This window comes from Thrips palmi, unplaced genomic scaffold (assembly GCF_012932325.1).
Source record: "Thrips palmi isolate BJ-2018 unplaced genomic scaffold, TpBJ-2018v1 HiC_scaffold_10, whole genome shotgun sequence".
Lineage (NCBI taxonomy): Eukaryota > Metazoa > Arthropoda > Insecta > Thysanoptera > Thripidae > Thrips > Thrips palmi.
The window spans coordinates 15077806-15096224 of NW_023144621.1; the positions used below are offsets into that span (position 1 = coordinate 15077806).

General features: G+C 52.4%; 3 protein-coding genes across 5 annotated transcripts in view; 1 reads left to right on the top strand and 2 right to left on the bottom strand.

Moving 5' to 3' along the window:
• LOC117654095 (diacylglycerol kinase 1) overlaps positions 1 to 8248 on the bottom strand; it is a 73841-nt gene extending 65593 nt beyond the window's left edge. Inside the window, exon 1 of the mRNA XM_034400273.1 lies at positions 8042 to 8248. The gene's annotated coding sequence lies outside the window, so the exon portion shown is untranslated. The remainder of the gene's footprint in view (positions 1 to 8041) is intronic.
• Positions 8249 to 12199: 3951 nt separating this feature from the next.
• On the bottom strand, positions 12200 to 14339 carry LOC117653169. Its single transcript, XM_034398634.1, has 3 exons — positions 14177 to 14339; positions 13789 to 13947; positions 12200 to 13669 (listed from the first exon to the last, which is right to left on the bottom strand). The coding sequence occupies exons 2-3, from the start codon at positions 13942 to 13944 to the stop codon at positions 12671 to 12673; spliced, it is 1155 nt and encodes a 384-aa protein (XP_034254525.1). The 5' UTR covers positions 13945 to 13947; positions 14177 to 14339; the 3' UTR covers positions 12200 to 12670.
• A 207-nt stretch (positions 14340 to 14546) lies between these two features.
• On the top strand, positions 14547 to 18366 carry LOC117653155 (centrosomal protein of 89 kDa). Of its 3 annotated transcripts, none has more exons than XM_034398612.1 (11): positions 14547 to 14754; positions 14837 to 15081; positions 15167 to 15336; positions 15427 to 15539; positions 15624 to 15852; positions 15964 to 16264; positions 16373 to 16499; positions 16572 to 16752; positions 16835 to 17234; positions 17306 to 17475; positions 17548 to 18366. In XM_034398612.1, exons 1-11 carry the CDS (start codon positions 14706 to 14708, stop codon positions 17678 to 17680), a joined length of 2118 nt encoding a protein of 705 aa, XP_034254503.1. In that variant the 5' UTR covers positions 14547 to 14705; the 3' UTR covers positions 17681 to 18366. The 3 variants fall into 3 exon arrangements, with proteins under 3 accessions (XP_034254503.1, XP_034254494.1, XP_034254511.1); XM_034398603.1 differs by having other exon boundaries at positions 14548 to 14754; positions 15164 to 15336; XM_034398620.1 differs by having other exon boundaries at positions 14549 to 14712; positions 15164 to 15336.
• The last annotated feature ends 53 nt before the right edge of the window (positions 18367 to 18419 follow it).

Here is an 18419-nt window from a genome sequence, read left to right on the forward strand (position 1 = left end):
AAAGACCGGTGGACACGGACACGTGTTTTGAGTTCCAGAGTCGCTAAATGGGGCTCGAACCGAACGTGTGGCCCCACCAACGGATTGCTCTCCGAACGAGGAATCCATTGGTGGGGTCACACGTGCTGCTCGAGCCCCATTTAGCGACTCTGGAGCTTAACACGAGTTTGGACGCCTCCACCGGTCATCTGGCCCACTGTGCGAAGGGCAGTCTGGGGCAATCTTCGCAAGGTCCGCCGCAAGAAGAAAATGACGGCCTGGCTACCCACCTGAGGGACGGCCGAGCCCGGCGTCCGAAAGTGGACCCCCTTAAAAGTGCGCGCGGTATACGGACGAGCCGGACGAGCCCTGAGGGGCGATATGTGGGCAGGCCATCCAAGGGGAAGGGGGAGGGGAGGGGGGAGGAGTCTGGCGGCGGATTCAGTGCTAAAGGGCACCCGACGCGGTCCACCGCAGTGGTGGCAGCACGGCCCGCCTCGCCCGGGGCGATAGGCGACCCGGGCCGGGCCGGGCCTTTACGGCCCCACTTCCAAACAGCGCTCCGTCTCTCTCGCACCCCTCCAGGACGCACCGCGAGTGCGACAGAGACAGAGCGGGAACGACCCCGCCGGAATGGGATGGCTGCGGTGTTTCGATTCGATGTATCGATTCGATGTATCTCGATCGCCAGACGAAATAGCGACTTCCTGTCTGGCGGCCGGGGCGGCGCTCGTGCCTTCGCCGGGGTGAGAAGAAGGGAGATCCTTTCCGTCCGACCTGCCCGACCTACCCGTCTCCGCCCCACTGCCGTGTTTGAACGGCCGCGTTCGGCCGGCGGGCGCGCCAGGCAATCAAAGGCCGCGCTTTTAACCTGCGTCGCAATCCACCGGGGATTGCATCGGACAGTAGGCCAGAGGACCAGTGGAGGCGGCCCGCGAGGCGGCCAAAATCCCGGACGCGTTTTGAGTTCCAGAGTCGCTGAACTGCGAACGTGTGACCTCACCAATGGATTGCTCTCCGAACGAGGAATCCATTTGGTGGGGTCGCACATTCGGCTCGAGTCCTGCGTTTGGCGACTCCGCAGCTCAAAACGCGTCTAGAGTTTTGGCCGCCTCCACCGGTCTTCTGGCAAATCCACGGTGCTCCGGCTGCCCCGGCCGGCCGTGCCGCAAAAACACTCCGCCAAATGGAGCCGCCCGCTAGCGCCGCTCAGAGACACCTCGCCGAGCCTCGCCGTGGGGAAGGAAGGACTAGGATGTCGCGCTGCCACCACCGCAACACAAAATTCCCATCACTTCGGCCTCCGACCGAAAAAGCCACAGCCGACTGAGTCCGAGAGTCGTCGCTCTGTTTCCCTCGCACTCATCGGGGACGCCTCATGAGTGCGAGAGAGACAGAGCGACGGGTGGCTCTCGTCTTGAAGCTTCCCATCGCGATGCCCGGTCATGCCCACTCGGTGCGAGTGCCTGGCGATGGCTCCAAACCAGAAATCGCCCGACGCGACTGCGCGACTGCCTCCTGGAGACGGAGCCGCGGAGCCGCGGAGCGGAGCCCTGCCTCTCGCTGGCGGGGAAACTGAGACGAAGCGGGACGCCACGTCCGAGCCGTGACGCGTCGCTCCGTCTCTCTCGCACCATGCAACGGGACGCACAGTGGGCCTGAAGACCGGTGGAGGCGGCCAAAACTCTAGCCGCGCGCAGAGCTCCAACTCGAACCGAGCGTGTGACCCCCACCAGTGGGTTGCTCTCCGAACGAGGAATCCATTGGTGGGGTCACACGTTCGGTTCGAGTCCTATTTGGCGACTCTGGAGCTCAAAACGCGGCTAGAGTTTTGGCCGCCTGCGCCGGTCTTCTGGCCCACTGCGCCCGCGAGTGTGACAGAGACGGAGCGACGGGCGCGCCGTTCGGAATCAGCCCCCGGCGCCTCGCAGCCTCGCAGTCCGAGCTCAAGGGATCAAAGCCCGGCGGGATATTGAATTCGGGCGCCAATGCTCAGAGAGATCGCCTTGATCAAACAAAATCAGGAGGAAGGTGAGGATGCAGATGGAAGCGAGGCGGGAACCACTTCGGCTGCCGGTGCTCTGCAGCCTGATTCCGAGAGGAGTCGTCTCCGTCGCTCCGTCTCCCTCGCACCTATAAGGCACGCCCCATGAGTGCGAGAGAGGCAGAGCGACGAAGACGACTCTTGGAATCAGTCCACCAGCTGCCTGGCTGACTTTTGTTGTTCCGTGAGCGTTCCGTCGGCCGCGAGGACCGTTCGCTGTTTCGCGTTGTTTTGTTGTTTTTATTTTTGTTGTTGTTCGCGGCCAGGTATTGTTGTTGCTGCTGCTGCGGTTTTGCGTTGCGGCCGCGAAAGAGGAGCCGGTGGAGAATATACAGGGGACCCGTTGAGGATGTGTTGGGTGTTTGCTGGTGTTGTTGTTCAGCGCTGACCACAAGGGAGAGCGAGGAACAGGAACGGGGCTCGGCCACACCGCGGCTACACGGTGCTCATGCACGGCCTGGCACAGCCTGGCCACCACAGACTCAAATTCGGCCTCGCGCTACACCACGGCTACTACACTAGGCTACGCGCGGCCCGGCGCCGACCCAGAGAGGGGTCACAAAGGTCATGAGCCCCCGCCCTTCTCTTCCCGGACGCTGTGGGCCAGAAGACCGGAGGAGGTGGCCAAAACTCTGGACGCGTTTAGGGCTCCAGGGTCGCTGAACAGGACTCGAACCGAACGTGTGACCCCACCAATGGATTCCTCGTTCGGAGAGCAATCCGCCTCGATGTCGGCAACCCAGCAACACAATCCGCTTACAGGTAGGCAAAAAGTGCGACTCGATCCCCCAGTGAATGATGCAAACCCTAAGTACACGCGCCTGTCTCACTGCAGGTAGGTCAAAGCAAGCCGATAATGGCCTCTCAAACTTTGATACAACATCATATTCTGTTTTCATATTAAAATTCGTCTTAGCTCATAGAAATCCCCTAGAAATTGGTGTATTTTTCCCTCGGGGTGCGTGTAGACGTGTATGCTTGTGTGAGTGAGACACGCGGGGCGGACGACGGCACTCTCGCCTTCGCGTCTCCGACTCGCATCAAGTGGCAATCGACCCGTATGGAATTGGAAATCTGGAAACGGTCTCTTAGAGGTCTTGTTCTCGTCTTCCCGGGAAGACGAGTTAGCGAGCACGGCCAGACCGATTGGAGACTATAAGTAGACCGATGTAAGACGAGTGCCAGACGAGAACGCGGTCCGTGCAGCCGTCTTCCTCTGGTCTTCCTGCAGTCTGACCGTGGTCTGTCTGCCGTCTGGATTTGGTGCCTTTCCAGACCAGATCCAGACCAGATTCAAACGAGATTCAGCCGCCTACATAAAAACAAACACGCGAGTGGCGGACACTGCGTATCGAACACAGACTGTCCGCGTCGGAAACCGGTGCCCCATGCCGCTGGGCCAGAGCGACATGGTTGAAGAGGAGGTCGAGCGGAGCCGTAGTGTATCTGATTCGACCGGCTGGGTGGAAAGAACAAGTGTCGCCCGAACTGTGAAGTTCTTCCCGTCTTCTAGTCAACAACACTACGTACGCACTCTATTCAGAGGTTCGTCTGTGTAGGAGGGACGTAACAATATTTATTTGAGCCGTAGTAGTAACAGCGATCACAGATATCATCGGATATCATCGCGATGTAGGGAAATTTGGAGACGTTGTTTTAGAAGACGGGAAGAACTTCACAGTTCGGGCGACACTTGTTCTTTCCACCCAGCCGGTCGAATCAGATACACTACGGCTCCGCTCGACCTCCTCTTCAACCATGTCGCTCTGGCCCTGCGCCATGGGGCACCGGTTTCCGACGCGGACAGTCTGTGTTCGATACGCAGTGTCCGCCACTCGCGTGTTTGTTTTTATGTAGGCGGCTGAATCTCGTTTGAATCTGGTCTGGATCTGGTCTGGAAAGGCACCAAATCCAGACGGCAGACAGACCACGGTCAGACTGCAGGAAGACCAGAGGAAGACGGCTGCACGGACCGCGTTCTCGTCTGGCACTCGTCTTACATCGGTCTACTTATAGTCTCCAATCGGTCTGGCCGTGCTCGCTAACTCGTCTTCCCGGGAAGACGAGAACAAGACCTCTAAGAGACCGTTTCCAGATTTCCAATTCCATACGGGGAATCCCGCCTTTGTCGCCCCGCGCGCGCATCGCCGCCAAAACAATTTCGCAGCAGGTGGCGGCGCAAGGCGGGGCGGGGCGGGGCGGGGCGGGGCGGGGCGGGGCGGCGGGCGGGGGCGGGGGGGCGCAGGGCGGGGCGGGGCGGGCCGTGTCAAGGCCCCGTCTACGAGGGGCGCCTCGGGGTACGCCCCAATACCATGTGACGACCAGTGCTATTGGCAAGGCTTGTCTACATGATTCGCCTAGACGCAATAAACCAGGGGCAGGCAGTCGAGGCGTCGGGGAGAGATTCCACCCGGAAGAGAGAGAGAGGGGGGGAGGGGGGCGCACCTTAGATCGTTGGAGGGGCGGGCGGACGCCGGCAGAAATAAGAAGTGGTGTGTGTAAAATAAACAGAGAGGTGCGCGGGCAAAAGCGAGGGGCAAACGCGGGCAAACGGCAAAGAGGGCGACGCCATGCGAAGCGGGCCCCTCGCGACGACCTGGCCGGTCGCGCTGGCATGAATGGGAATCCGGATGAGAGAGTGGGCGAGCGAGAGAGAGAGAGAGAGAGAGAGAGAGAGAGACTTGAAGTGGAACAGATGGGTTTGGGGCTAAATAATCCAGTGTGCCAGTGCTGCCGGTCCTCCTGCATGGCCCCGCCGTCCTCCCTGGCGTCCCGCCCCGTCCCATGAGGACTGGGGACTAGCCCCCCCCCCCCCTCCCCCTCCGTGGAGGCGGGGTGGGCGTTATGCAAGAGGGAAAATGCTCCTCAGAGTCCGCGCGGCATGACGCGACAGAGACTGAGGCGACGCACAGTGGGCCAGAAGCAGCCAGAAGACCGGTGGAGGCGGCCAAAAGTCTAGACGCGTTTTCAGCTCCAGAGTCGCTAAACGGGACTCGAACCGAGCGTGTGACCCCACCAAGGGATTCCTCGTTCGGAGAGCAATCCATGGGTGGGGTCACAAGTCCAGTTCGCGTCCCATTCAGCGACTCTGGAGCTCAAAACGCGTCTAGAGTTTTGGCCCTCCGCCGGTCTTCTGGCCCACTGTGCGGCGATGTAAAGGCTCCCCGTACTGCCACGCAGAGGGAGCGGCATCCAGACCATTCGGCCGCTCTGCTCTTGGTTCTGGGTTCGAATACCGACCGCATCCTTTCTTTTTGTTTTTTGTTTTGTTTTATTTTGTCTGCGCTGCTCGTTTTTCCTCTCCGTTTTCCTCGTTCCCTCGGCCATCACGAAGACAGCTAGCAGGTCTGGCGGCTAAGGTTGAGCACCTCGGCGAACACAACTTTTGATGGGCGCACTCAACTCAACTCCCTTCGCCTCGCCGCTGGTTCGTTCGAATAATACCACAGCGGTATATTTCTTTCCCCTTTACGGACGCGTAACAAACGCCATATACGGGCCGAGCCTGGAAAATAAACTCAACAAGCGCGCCGTCACTGCAAGTGGTGGAGGCAGACAAAAACCCAGCTGCCCCGAGTAACACTCGTGTAAATGTAGAGCCAGAGGGGGGAAGAGGAAAAGAAATGATTCACCCAGCGAGCATTGCCAGCTGTTGAACTTAAGAAGTAGGTTGCTGCTGCAGTGCCAAATTTTCCAGTTTTCCAGGCCGAATTGATTGCAGCTCCAAAACGCCCGCCGAGTAAACCAACACTCATTGGGGCAGGAGACCGGTACAGGTGGCCAAAACTAAGACGCGTTTTAGCTCCAGAGTCGCTAAATGGGACTCGAACCGAACGTGTGCGCCCACCAATGGATTCATCGTGCAGAGAGCAATCTATTGGTGGGGTCACACGTCCGGTTCGAGTCCTGTTTAGCGACTCTGGAGCTCAGAACGCATCTAGAATTTTGGCCACCTCCACCCGGTCCTCTGGCCCACTGTGCAACAGTGACTCTACCTCCTTGCTGTCATGACAACGCTCTCCTCTCCCGTGACCCGGCTTGCGTTGCTTCCCTTCGTCCCGGGATGTGTTATTAGAAAGCGACCCCCATTTATAAATTAGGGTCCGAGGGGCGCGGGAAGAAGAGTATAAATCATGAGAAAATTACGGGTCGTAACAGGCTGCAGTTTGGTGCCTTCCCTCCCCAGGCGAGCCTCGGCGAGGGAGAGGCGGCCTTACTCCCCAGCCTCTCCAACGGCGGAGAGCACTGCAGCTCTCCAGCAGAGCAGACTGAGAGTCGTTTCCCTCGCTCTGTCTCTCTCGCACCTACGGGCCGCCAGACAGAGCGACGAAAACGGAACAAGTCTGCAGACGCTCCAGGCACTCTAGGCGGCATTCCAGGAGCTCTGGCGGGCTCGTTGCCCACACCTTTGCTACCTGGAATTCTGGCAATGCGCTGCGCGCGATGACACAGGCGGGCCGGGCCCAACCGCGGGGTTGGCTCCACTCGGGGACCGAGAAGAATGTGTGCCAAAGTGGATCCGCGAGTGGCGTGCCGGCACGGCCGCGGTGCGCCCCGGGGCCCCGGGGGGCGGAGGTGGGGGTTCATTTGCACGGTACGAGAAAACCGCGAAAATAAGAAAACTCCTCAAAGTGGACGAGGCTGACAAACTACGCGCATACCGCATACCAACGCGCGGTCCCCGTCGCTCGGCAGGTATTTAAAACGTGCTGCTGGTCTTTTGGAGGAAGCTCTCTCTCTCTCTCTCTTCTCTCCTCCTCTCCCCTTCTTTTTCCCCCTTCTCTCTCTCTCCCCTCCCCTCTCTCTCTCTCTCTCTCCCCCCTCCCCCTCTCTCCCCCTTCCCCCGCCTGGCGTCAAATCGGGGATCGGCCCGTCCTGCCCTACTTTTGTCATTCCAAAAATAACGACTAGCGTTTACGAGAAACGGCACCCCGGTTCAATTACCTCCCCTTCCCCCTCGGTCTCCGTCGTTCCGCCCTCTATAGCGACACAGCGGCCGCGCGAGCGGTTCCGAAGAGTCGTTATGGCATCGCTCTGTCTCTCTCGCACCCGTGCGGACGCGCCCAGAGAGTGCGACAGACGGAGTGGCGAAACAATTCGCTCGGCCTGCACTGCACGGCGCTGCAGGGTGGAGAAATGCAGAGAAACAAACCTCAGGAGGCTGATTCTACCGAGTCGAGTCGTGTCTCTCTCTCTCTCTCTCTCTTCTTTTCCCCCTTCTTTTCCTTCCTCTCTTCTCTCTCTCTCTCTCTCTCTCTCTCTCGTGCGGGTGCGAGAGAGACGGAGGGACGACGGAGGGACGCTCGGCTGCATGGCGAATTAGCCGGTGCGTGTATTTGCGGTGCGGGCGCAGCCGCCGCCACGCCTTCTCGCGGTGGTGTACTTCTCGGTCTGCTTGGCGCGGTGCAGCGCGCGGCAGCGCGGCCCTCTTGTTTTCGCGTTTGTCGCGCCAAACGCCGAGCGCTCGGGGGGCAGGGCGGGGCAGGGCGGGGGCGGGGCGGGGGGGGGCGGGGCGCGGTGCCAGCGAACGGGTGGCCCAGCCGCCCCGCCGCGAGCACAATCACACGCACAGTGGACCCCCCCTCATCGGAGACGCAACTTCTCGACGGGCGCGGTGGAGGCGGCGGCGGGACTTGAACCCGGGCCAACCGCCATCTGTTCCCAGAGATAAGCACACTGGCAGAACCAAAGGTTTGGGAGGAATCAAGTGTCATCGTGTCTGTGTACCGTTGCTTTCACGCTGTGTGTGTGTGTGTGTGTGTGTGTGTGGGGGAGAGAGAGAGAGAGAGAGAGAGAGAGAGAGAGAGAGAGAGATGGTGTGTGGTGGGGGGTGTTTGCCGTTTGTGCCTGAGACGGGGGACAGAGCGAGCGGGGGGAGGAGAGGGGAGAGAGAGAGAGAGAGAGAGAAAGAGAGAAAGAGAGAAAGACAGACAGACAGACAGACAGACAACCGGCTGACGAGGGAGGCGGGCCCGCATCGCCGCATCGCCGCATCGCCGGGCGCGCAGCGCAACCTACCTTTGAGGCGACAGGGTCAGGGACTCCCCGTCCCGGTGGCTAGTTCGCTAGTTGGAGAGGCTGCATGGCGTCTGCCTTGCTGGCGGCCGCACAGTCGGCTGCATCCGCTCGCCCGCCTGCCTCGGGCAGCCTCGGGGTGGGAGTGGCGTCGCTTGACTCGCTTGTTGCCGACGGTCCCTGGACGGTCCGCACCGCCCGGACGCCAGCCGACGGCATGGGACGCCGAGCACACCGAGGAGCACGGCGAGCACGGCACGCCGAGCACTGCAGCGGGCCCACCGCGGGGAAGTCCAGGCACTGCCGGCACGCTCGGCACCACACTGCTAGTCCGCAAAGAAGTGCCGGTGGCGGCTCTAAGGCCGCGTCAAGCTCGCCGTCAGGCAGCTTCTGTCGGCGGCGCTGTCACCACACTGTCAACACACGGCGCGGCTCGGCGAGACGCAGCGAGACGTCGGCGTGCTGCGCGGAGGGTACCGGTGCGCGGCTGCGCGGCGCAGCGCTGCCAGCCGACACGGACAAGCCGACACCCCGTCCTGTCCTCCACGCGCCCTCGAAGCACACTGCGCCGCCCCGTCCCCCCGCCCCGCGCTCCGCCCTGGCGTCGAAGCGTGCTGGGCGTGCTCGCCGGGCGGCGGGGTGGGGGGTGCGCCGCGACGCCCCCGCCCCTCCCTCTCCGCCGCGCGGGGTGGGGCGCGGCGGGGCGGGGCACGCCACCTGCCACCGACGACAACACAGACAACACAGGCGGCGGCAACGCGGCAAGGGCTGCATTCAGAGACGCCAGCCACACCTGGCCGTGTTTCGCTTGCCGCCTTTCTCCTCTCTCTGTCTCTCTCCCTCCTAAGGGCCCGCCAGGGCCCGCCCCACAGTGGGCCGGAAAACCGGCGGAGGCGGCCAAACTTCTACACGGGCTTTGAGCTCCAGAGTCTAAATAGGACTCGAATCAAGCGTGTGGCCCCACCAATGGACTCTTCGTTCGGAGAGCAATCCAGGCTATGACCGGCCGAGGCCACCAAAACTCTAGACGCGTTTTTAGCTCCAGAGTCGCTAAATGAGACTCCACCTCACCAATATGGATTGCTCCCCGAACGAGGAATCCATATGTGGGGTCGGGGTGCGTTCGGCTTCAGTTCCAATTAGCGACTCTAGAGCTCAAACGCGTCTGGAATTTTTGCCCCTCTTGACCTTCAGACGCCCGCGTGGAAGGTAAGCAAAACGCTACACTTCATCCCCCCGTAAGTAAGTTTTAAGTGTTACTTTCTCTCCCCCCCCCCTTTCCCTTCCCCCAGGCAGCCTCTGAATCCGTCACAGAGAGCGCCGTGCAGGCAGGCAAGCCCGCCGCGCTCCGATGCGCAGCGTCCGTTGGGTTGCCTACCTACACCATTGCCATTACCACTAAGGGCTAGACCAGCGGTTCCCAACCTTAGGGTCGCGACCCCAAAGGGGGTCGCGAAAAAATTTCGAGGGGTCGCGGCGATGTGGTTGGGGTCGCCTGGGGTCGCGGCTGTTTCCCGGCTGGCAGAATTGTTCAAAACGGTCGAAAATGCCTTTGAAAACTCGTGTTTTAGGCCGACTTTAAGCAGCAACTGCGTCTGATCCGAGGCGGTATGTCGTCCTCCCTCAGCGGGCATTTGGTCTTTGGACCTTCCTTTAGAATGACTTTGTTACGGAGCGCGGTTATCGGCCTTAGTTTGGGAGCAGTATTGTCTCAAAGTGGATCAAAATGGCATTCAAAGGCATTTTTTACTGTTTTCATCAACTTTGAGACAATACTGCTCCCAAACTAAGGCCGATAATCGCACTGCGTAACAAAGGCATGTTAAAGGAAGGTCCAAAGACCAAATGCCCGTTGAAGGAGGACGAAATACCGCCTCGGATCAGACGCAGTGGCTGCTTAAAGTCGGCCCAAAACACGATTTTTCAAAGACATTTGTGACCGTTTTGATCAACTTTGTGGCAATACTGCTCCCAAACTAAGGCAGATAATCACACTCCGTAACAAAGGCATGCTAAAGGAAGGTCCAAAGACCAAATGCCCGTTGAGGGAGGACGAAATACCGCCTCAGATCAAACGCAGTGGCTGCTTAAAGTCGGCCCAAAACACGATTTTTAGAAGACATTTGTGGCCGTTTTGATCAACTTTGCGGCAATACTGCTCCCAAACTAAGGTGGATTATTGCACTCTGTATCAAAGGCATGCTAAAGGAGGGGTCGCGTGGGGTCGCGAAATTTTTCCTGAGGGTCGCGGAAATTTTTTGTTACAAATTTGGGGTCGCGAACCGAAAAAGGTTGGGAACCGCTGGGCTAGACCACACATGATCGTATGCCATTTCAGACCCGACACATTCTCGCCTGCACAGCAAAACGGGACATAGTCGTCCTTACTGGCGCTCTCTCTGCAGACTGATTCCGAGTCGTTTTCGTCGCTCTATCTCTCTCGTACTCAGCTCAGAGGCATCCTCCGTTATTCAGACAGCGACGGAAACGACTCTCCATGCCCTCCAGGCCGTGGACTCGGAGACCCAGGGAAGGCCCTCCCGTCCCGTTCAATATCCCATTAGATTGAATGTGGCCGTGCATCGTGCGAGCGAGCGTCCTGCACGGTTTGCTCCGGCTGCAGACTGATTTCCGAGAGACGTTTCCGTCGCTCTGTCTCTCTCGCACCATCAGGTGACGCCCCATGAGTGCGAGGGAGACAGAGCGACGAAAACGACTCCCGATCAGTCTGCTGTGCGTGATCCGGCCCGATGAATAAGGGAAGCCCCTCTGCTCCGAATAGAACGGATAGATTAAAAAAAGAATCTATCCGCTCGGCGGGCCTGTGTTTGTCTCCGTCTGTAGGCTCTCTCTCCCTCCCTCGGCAGCAACCTCTTCAGGTATTCTACCCGCCTGGAGAGACAGAAGTCTGCGTGCGTGCGCCGTTAATGATGAGAGTGCTTTGAATGTAAAGTTCGATGCCCGTCCCCACGTTGGGGGCTCAATATTTCGTCTATCGCCGTGTCACGAGAAACAGCGCACAGTGGGCCAGAGGACTGGTGGCGGCGGCCAAAATCCCGGACGCGTTTTGAGCTCCAGAGTCGCTAATTGGGACTCGAACCGAACGTGTGACCCCACCAATGGATTGCTCTCCGAACGAGGAATCCATTGGTGGGGTCACACGCTCGGGTCGAGTCCCATTTACCGAGTCTGGAGCTAAAAACGCGTCCAGAGTTTTGGCCGCCTCCACCGGTCTTCTGGCCTACTGTGCAGCGCTCCATTTTCTCGGTAAGGGGAAAACGCCATCTAGTCCGACCCCAAAGCGGTGTTTAGTCTCGGCCCGGAGAGATTGATCAAGAAATGGCGTGCAGGGGCATGTTCGAGAAGGGGAGGGGGGGCTCCACTTGCGCTGCGCGCTGGGCCACAGTTTTACTGTCCGCACTAAACGTCCCAAAGGGGCGCCATGAAACGCTTCCCGCCAGCAAACTGATTCCGAGAGTCGTTTTCGTCGCTCTGTCTCTCTCGCACCTGAACGGGGCGCCACACGGGTGCGAAAGAGGCAGAGCGACGCAAACGACTCTCGGAATCGGTCTGCAGGAATGCCTCGGATTCCGACGGCGTTTTGTAGGTCGTGTGCAGTGTGCGCGACCTGGCGTGCGAAGTGCGACGCGTGCGACGCGTGCGACGCGTGCGACGCGTGCGACGCGTGCGAAGCAAGCGTGCGACACGCCTTGCGGCGGGCATCGTCGCTTCAGGGCAGTGCCCGTCCATTTCCCGCGGTTTTCCAGATGCCCATCCTTGCAGTGCATCGCGTTCGCAAAGAGTCAAAAGATCGTAAACCAGCCTCAATGAAAAATCCATTTATTGGTATAACAAGAAACAAGTCTTGGAGATAATGGCACGGGGTTTACATTCATTGAATGTGGTACAAAGTCTTAGAGGCAATAAAATAATTTTACTTTTAAAAAAATTTTTAGACCCATGCATTAAATAGATGAGTTAGCTGGTGGTTGAGAACGTATTAACTTAAATGTATAAACTTGAGGCAATCTAATACAGAATTGCCGCGAGTTCCAAACAATGATATGTTTCTCACACAAAACCGATTCATTTACTTTTACTGCCTGTCACCTCACAAAACAAGAAACAGGTCAGTTCTCACTTAGTAAACACACTCTTTCCTTCCAATAAATTATCAAAAACAAACATTTATTCAGACTTCATAGAATTTATCTTCAAACAAAATATAATCTAATCTCTTTTAACTGAACTTATTAAAAACTAAGTAACCATTTTTCTATTACATGAGACAGTACATAAAGACCACATACTAAGCTGGAAGTCAAACACATGAACAAAATTACAAATAATAGAAAAAAAAACAGTCAAAGCACAGTACAAAAATTTATACAAATTAACCTATTGAAGAAGCACTTAATTTGCTTCCCACACAAAGTCACAGGTTTACAAAGTCCAGATAATGCAACCTTAAAATTTTAAAAAACCTTTGAAAAAGTTTAATGGCAAAAATGCATGACACCAAAATGTTATGACCCAGATTCACTGGAAACACCGTAGCTACCTGTACCAACATTTAAGATAAGCTAACAAAAAAGACAAACTGAGAAATGAGTCAGATGAAAGGATAAATGTTCATAGCTGATCTTCAAGCGAAACAAATCCCGCTTCTTGATCCTTCAAAGTATTAGGATTGACTAGTGAAACACAAGGTTTAACCCGCTTAACTGTTTCACAGGCTCTGTTAATTTGAGGAGTGGGGTCTATGATTTTCTCAATTCTTATCACTGTCCCATTATTACCACCAAGTTTCTCCCTTAATATCACATTTTCAATCATTGACTTCTGCTCATACTTGCGAATTTTCTCCCTTAAGGTGTAGTTTTCAAGTAAGACTTTTTGATGATCTTTCATCTTTTCCTTTAATAAGGAATTCTCCCCCAGTAATTTGTCACACCTTTGAAGTTTTTCATCCAACTGTTCATGCTTTTTGACTAACTGTGCCAATGAATTAATGAGCCTTTGCTCATATGTATGTTCTGATGCATTAAGAAAACTTTTTAAATCATCCAGGTCTTCCATAAGGCTACTCTGATAACGAGATTTTGGTAATTTAACAATAATAGAATGTGAGGGACAGCTTAGAGGCAGGATTGACTCCTCGGCAGACGTTTTTTCACCACTAATGGCATCAGCTGCTGAGGTTTGAGAACTAAGGGGATCTTCTGTTGGGCTACTAACATTAACAATGGAGGAGGGAGCTTCAATTACTTCTTCATTAAATAAGGAGCTCTGTGCAACTTCACTTGGGGGTTTGCTAATGACAGGTAACTGAAATTTAGTCGTGGCAAGAGGTGCTTCAATACTTTTACAAATTTTATCAAGCTTCACCACTCTTCTGATAACATTTGGAGAAAAGGCTACTTTGGCTTCTGGTTTCGGTTCTTGCTGATCTTCATTTCCTTTTCGCTTCACAGGACCTTGAGGACGCTCCCTAAGCTTGGAAATTGATCGAACCAGTTCCAGCGTTGTAGCCACCTCTTCTGGAGTGAACATGTTTGGCACACCTGACCACTTCAGCTTTCTGGTGCCATCAACTCGAATCTTTTCCCATTGATCCGGACCAAAATGGAGCTGTAGAGAAAAAGCATTCAGAGAGGATAAGAAAAATGATAGTATTGTTTCTATTCACTTGGGAGAACTATGATCCACTGTATTGGTTCATATCAATAAGTGAAGGCATTGTTTCCTACCTCGCAAATAAACTGCATGTTCGTCGGTTCAAGACCCACTTTCCGGACACCTTGCACCCAAGAGTTTCGCCTCTCTGGGTCCTTAGGATAACACAACAGCATCAGCCCCTGCTTGTAGCCTGTCTTGCAACCAGGAATAGAGCAACGCTGGGGCATTTTCTGAAACATTTAATTTTATTCCAAAAACAACACTGATGAAAGTTAATTATACTTATGGCGCAAGATGGGTTTTGAATATAACTCTGGACCGTTCTCGAAGAGCAAGTCTTATGGCTGCCAAGTTTCATAGGTTAAATGAAAAAGGAATGAATGGAAGGTAGAACATCAGAAAATTATTAACAGCAATCATCCTTTTGAAAGGGTGACCCAGTTAAAGAAGGAAACTCACATTGGGTACAGGAAAGTGATGAGTCTGTAAATCTGTCCGCGAATTCCCTTTAGTTTCTCTTGAGTTTTTGCCCAGCAGGCGAAAGAGCACAAAGCCAAAGCAGTCGTCTCGTCAACTCAATTTCGATTCTGCAATGTTTACGTCGCCATTTTGTGTCTGTGCAGCCGCACCAACTTCCGGAAACATCCGGGGAGAAAACTCAGAAAGAACTTGCCAGAGATAAATGCGTGCGCGCACAGGCCTCGTCTTGTGGCATTTTCATAAAGAATTTCCTTATTTGATTTGCTTGACTTTCTCTAAAATCACCAGAAACTATTCAGAAAGGAATGCTATTTTATACTAGCAGTTGGTTAACCATGGTCTTTTGAAACACTGGCCGCTGACAACGACACACAACAACAGAAACCCTCAGCCAGAGGTTGTAAACAAACTTTGAAAGAGCTGCTGAGTTGTGAGGAAAAAACAGCTGTTTAATTGAAGAATGGACTGGAAAAGAGTTGATTCTTGCATATAAACCAGAACAGCTTGAATGCTTGGTACGGAAATAAAACTTGACATTATCTTTGGGCACTTTTTCAGTCAGTATTCAAATAAGAACATGGGCAACAGTGTCTCCTGTGTTTACCATCATATGTACTGTTGTTTTCTTCCTTTGTTTAGAACATGTTGGAAGTGCCCTGGTGCCATTGCTGGCCTTCACAGCAGTACCCTCTGCACCAGTCTCCTCTGCCTTGTCGGATGAACTGAGTGACTCACCGAGATACACAATGCCATCACTGTTGGAAGATGAGTCTGTTGAACGCTCTGATTCATTTTATCGACCAGCAATGACACCTCAAGAGAAAGAAGCGTTCTATCGTCCCATTGTGCGACCCTCTGTGAGAGATGGAAAGAAATCAAATAAGGTTTTTATAATTTTCACCACATGTCGTGTCGCTTCTAGCTACCAAGCTGCAGCATAAATAAATAATTATCTTTTTTAACCAGCAGGCTCATGTACGTTGCAGCAGCACAGATAATGTTATGGAACACTCTCATGGTAATAGGGGGAGCAGGCCCCATCGCAAGAAGAGTAGCAGCCGAAGCAAAAGCGAAACCTGCAAACACGCTTGCAGACATCGTAGAGCAAAGTCTGAACATCCTGTTGACAGACATTCTCAGTGAGTTCCATGACTTTCATAAGATTGAACAACTCAGGCACTTTTTTTGTAATTGACTTTTCTTCCCCTCCCCCTCTTTTCTCTGCAAAGAATGGATAACAGGTGGTCTAAGGAATCGAAACCTGGTGTATCTAGTTTCCAAGATATATCCCATGCTTCTCAGCCTGACCGGAGCACTGTAACAGATTCTGGGTACCAGCAAAGTAAGCTGGTTCTTTTTAAAACAATCTTTATGGGTTATTCATCATTTTTACAAATCAACTCTAATATATTTCTATGGATTACAGCTATTACTGAGGAAAATTCAGCACTTAAGCAGCACTGGACAGAGCTTCAGTCAATGCAGATGCAATGTCAACAGCTTGAGTCAGAGCGTAATGCTCTTCAAGATGCATTGGCTGATGCTCTAAATCAGCTTCAAGAATCGCAAACCAGCAACACAGAGGTTTTAGCCCTACGGAGACAGAATAAACAGCTAGAGGAAGATGTGTTGCTTCTTAAAAGCACTGTCTATAGGTGCGGTTACCTTTTTTTTAACTCTAAAAATCTTGGTTTGCCTCATTGATGTTTTTTTTATAAATTGTTAAGGGAAGAAGCTAAAATTAATTCAATTGAGTTTTTTCCTAGGCTGAATGCGGAGCTAGAAAAGTATCAAAATCGTCTGAGAGCTCTACGCAAAGTTCAAGAAAATTCTGGTCAAGTCATGGCCAAAATTTCTGACCCACCCGAATCTGAAATTAAGCCAACGCCAATGGCATCCAATATGCTTGGGCCCTTGCTGGAGGCATACCAAGAAACAATTATAGAGAAGGAGTCTGCTCTTGAGTCATCAAGCAAAGAGCTTGCTACCTATGCTCAGCAATGTCAATCTGCAAAGCAGGAAGCAAAAGAACTGAAGAAGAAACTTGACAGTTGTACTCAACTCAAAGTATGATATTTGTTTCCCTTTTTCGATTTCTGTTGTTTATTAAAAATGCATGCATTTAGCAGTAATGTAGCTTGCCTGCAATTTATATACAAAACCTTTTGCCCATAGAATGAAGAAATGTCTGATCTTCAAGAAAAGTTGGAGGAAGCCCAATCCAGGAGTGATTCTCTTCTTCAGAGCCTTGAGTCAGAGAGAGCAAGACTGCAGGATATGCAAAGGAAACACAGTCAAGAAGGTGTGGAAACCTCTTTTTTTCACAAAAGCCTAATCCTGGTGCAATTTTCTTTCAATAAGTTACATTTTACAGTGTCTGTTTTGGACTCCCGAGCAAGAGGACTCGAAGCAAAACTCACTGAGTGCCACACAGAACTTTTAACTCTCCGGGGACGCTACAGCGTTCTCTCAGAACAGTTTGAGAGATTGCAGCAAGGAGCAGATCGTCTCATACCACTCTCAGTCCACAATTCTGCAGTTAACGAGTGTAAAAGGCATGTAAATCTGCATGAGCTCAGTTGCTACCTTCCAAATATATCCCCTTTTAAACAAATGTTTTGTTTGTACACTTTTTAGGCTGTTTGAAGAACTGAAAACTCAGTATGAACAGGAGAGGGACAGATATGTTCGTAAAGTTGCTGCTTTGGAAACAGATAAGCCCCGTTTGGAAGCTGCACTTGAAACCCACACTGCTAACCACTCATCTCTGGAGGCCACAAACCGTGCCCTTGAAAAACTTCTGAAACACTGTCAACAGAAGAATGAAGATTTATGTGCTCGTCTTGTGTCTGCCCATGTATCCCGTGATTCTGCTAAAAGGCAGCTTCAGAGGTCTCTCACAATGGTTAAAGAATTAGTCACAGAACAAGAAAGACTTGTTCGGGCTCTACAAGAGAGACAGGAAGAGAGTCACTCAGTGGCAAGACTAGGAAACACTCTTGTTTCAAGAGTGGGATCCCTCAAAGCACAGTTGGAAGTAGGTATTGCGTCTGAAAATATAGGTTCCTGCTCATAGTTCAAACTAATTTCACCCCTTTGTTGTTCCAGAATGTGCAGCGTGGAGCTTATGAGGAGCTTGGTGCAGTTGAAAAAATTATGAGAGAACGTGCTGAAGGTGCAGCCCGAGCGGAACATGTTTATCAGCAAGAGGTGCAACAATTGAGAGGATTGTTGCGTCAAAAGGAACAATTCATCGCTCGTTTGCAGAGGGACAAAAAGTTAGTAAGGTTTCTGTTTTTAATAAAATTTGACCTCTTCAAAAAACTAACTTATTTTATTTTATTTTTCAGCAAAACTGAAGAAAGTCTTGAAATAGTGTGGCAGGCTGCCACTTCAGAAAAACCTGTTTTAAAGGAACGGTTTGCTGTCAATGTGAATGATGCAAATCTTATTCGGAATGCCACAGTAGACAGTTCGGAATGAGAACCCCTTGTTCATGAATTGATGGTGAAAAACATAACGCATTTATGTTTTATTAGAGGTATTATTTTACACTTAACAATAATTCCCAATGCCACCCCTAAAATATAAACTCTCTAGTCAGTTTATTAGTACAAATTAAGTGGTGGGGCTGTTGCCAAGTTAAGAAAATATATCAGGGTAGGAATCAAAGTCAACTTTTATCTAGTCGGTTTTCTACTCATGCTTTCATTAGAAGTAAAATGTAATGCGGGTCATACTTAAACTATGTTACTATATTCCAGTTTGTGTAGAATGTAAATGTCAGTTTTAGTGAACTTTTCAATTTTAGTTTTCTGTATCTAAAGATATATATTGATTGTGGTCATTGTGTGTCCATGGTTGTGAACAAGACACAATTTTGCTAAGCCATGATCAGCTAAAAAATTTGTGTGTTTTCTGCGACATTTCTAGTCACTTTAATGTGTTTTTATTACACAGTGTTCATGTATTTCTTGTAACTATGCCAAGATAGTTTGCTTGATGAATCTTTGCTGGGCAAGGATTCAACTTGGTTTGAAAAGCTTTCGATATTCTTTTGTTTTAATTTTGTGCTGTACTTGCTTGTTGTGTGCAGAATTGTTGCTTTCATTGAAAACTATAGCAGTTGGACGTAGTCAGAGTCCCTCATTTCATTAAAAAACGTTTCTGGAAAGTTTCTGTTTCTTTTCTCACTTACCGTTGCTGTACAAAATGATGCACA

Coding starts and splice junctions, on each gene's coding strand:
- LOC117653169 (XM_034398634.1), bottom strand. CDS start 13,944: ATGCCCCAGCGTTGCTCTATTCCTGGTTGCAAGACAGGCTACAAGCAG. Junction 13,670..13,788: donor ACATGCAGTTTATTTGCGAG/GTAGGAAACAAT, acceptor TTTTCTCTACAG/CTCCATTTTGGTCCGGATCA.
- LOC117653155 (XM_034398603.1), top strand. CDS start 14,706: ATGCTTGGTACGGAAATAAAACTTGACATTATCTTTGGGCACTTTTTC. Junction 15,337..15,426: donor CCTGTTGACAGACATTCTCA/GTGAGTTCCATG, acceptor TTCTCTGCAAAG/AATGGATAACAGGTGGTCTA. Junction 16,265..16,372: donor ACAGTTGTACTCAACTCAAA/GTATGATATTTG, acceptor TTTTGCCCATAG/AATGAAGAAATGTCTGATCT.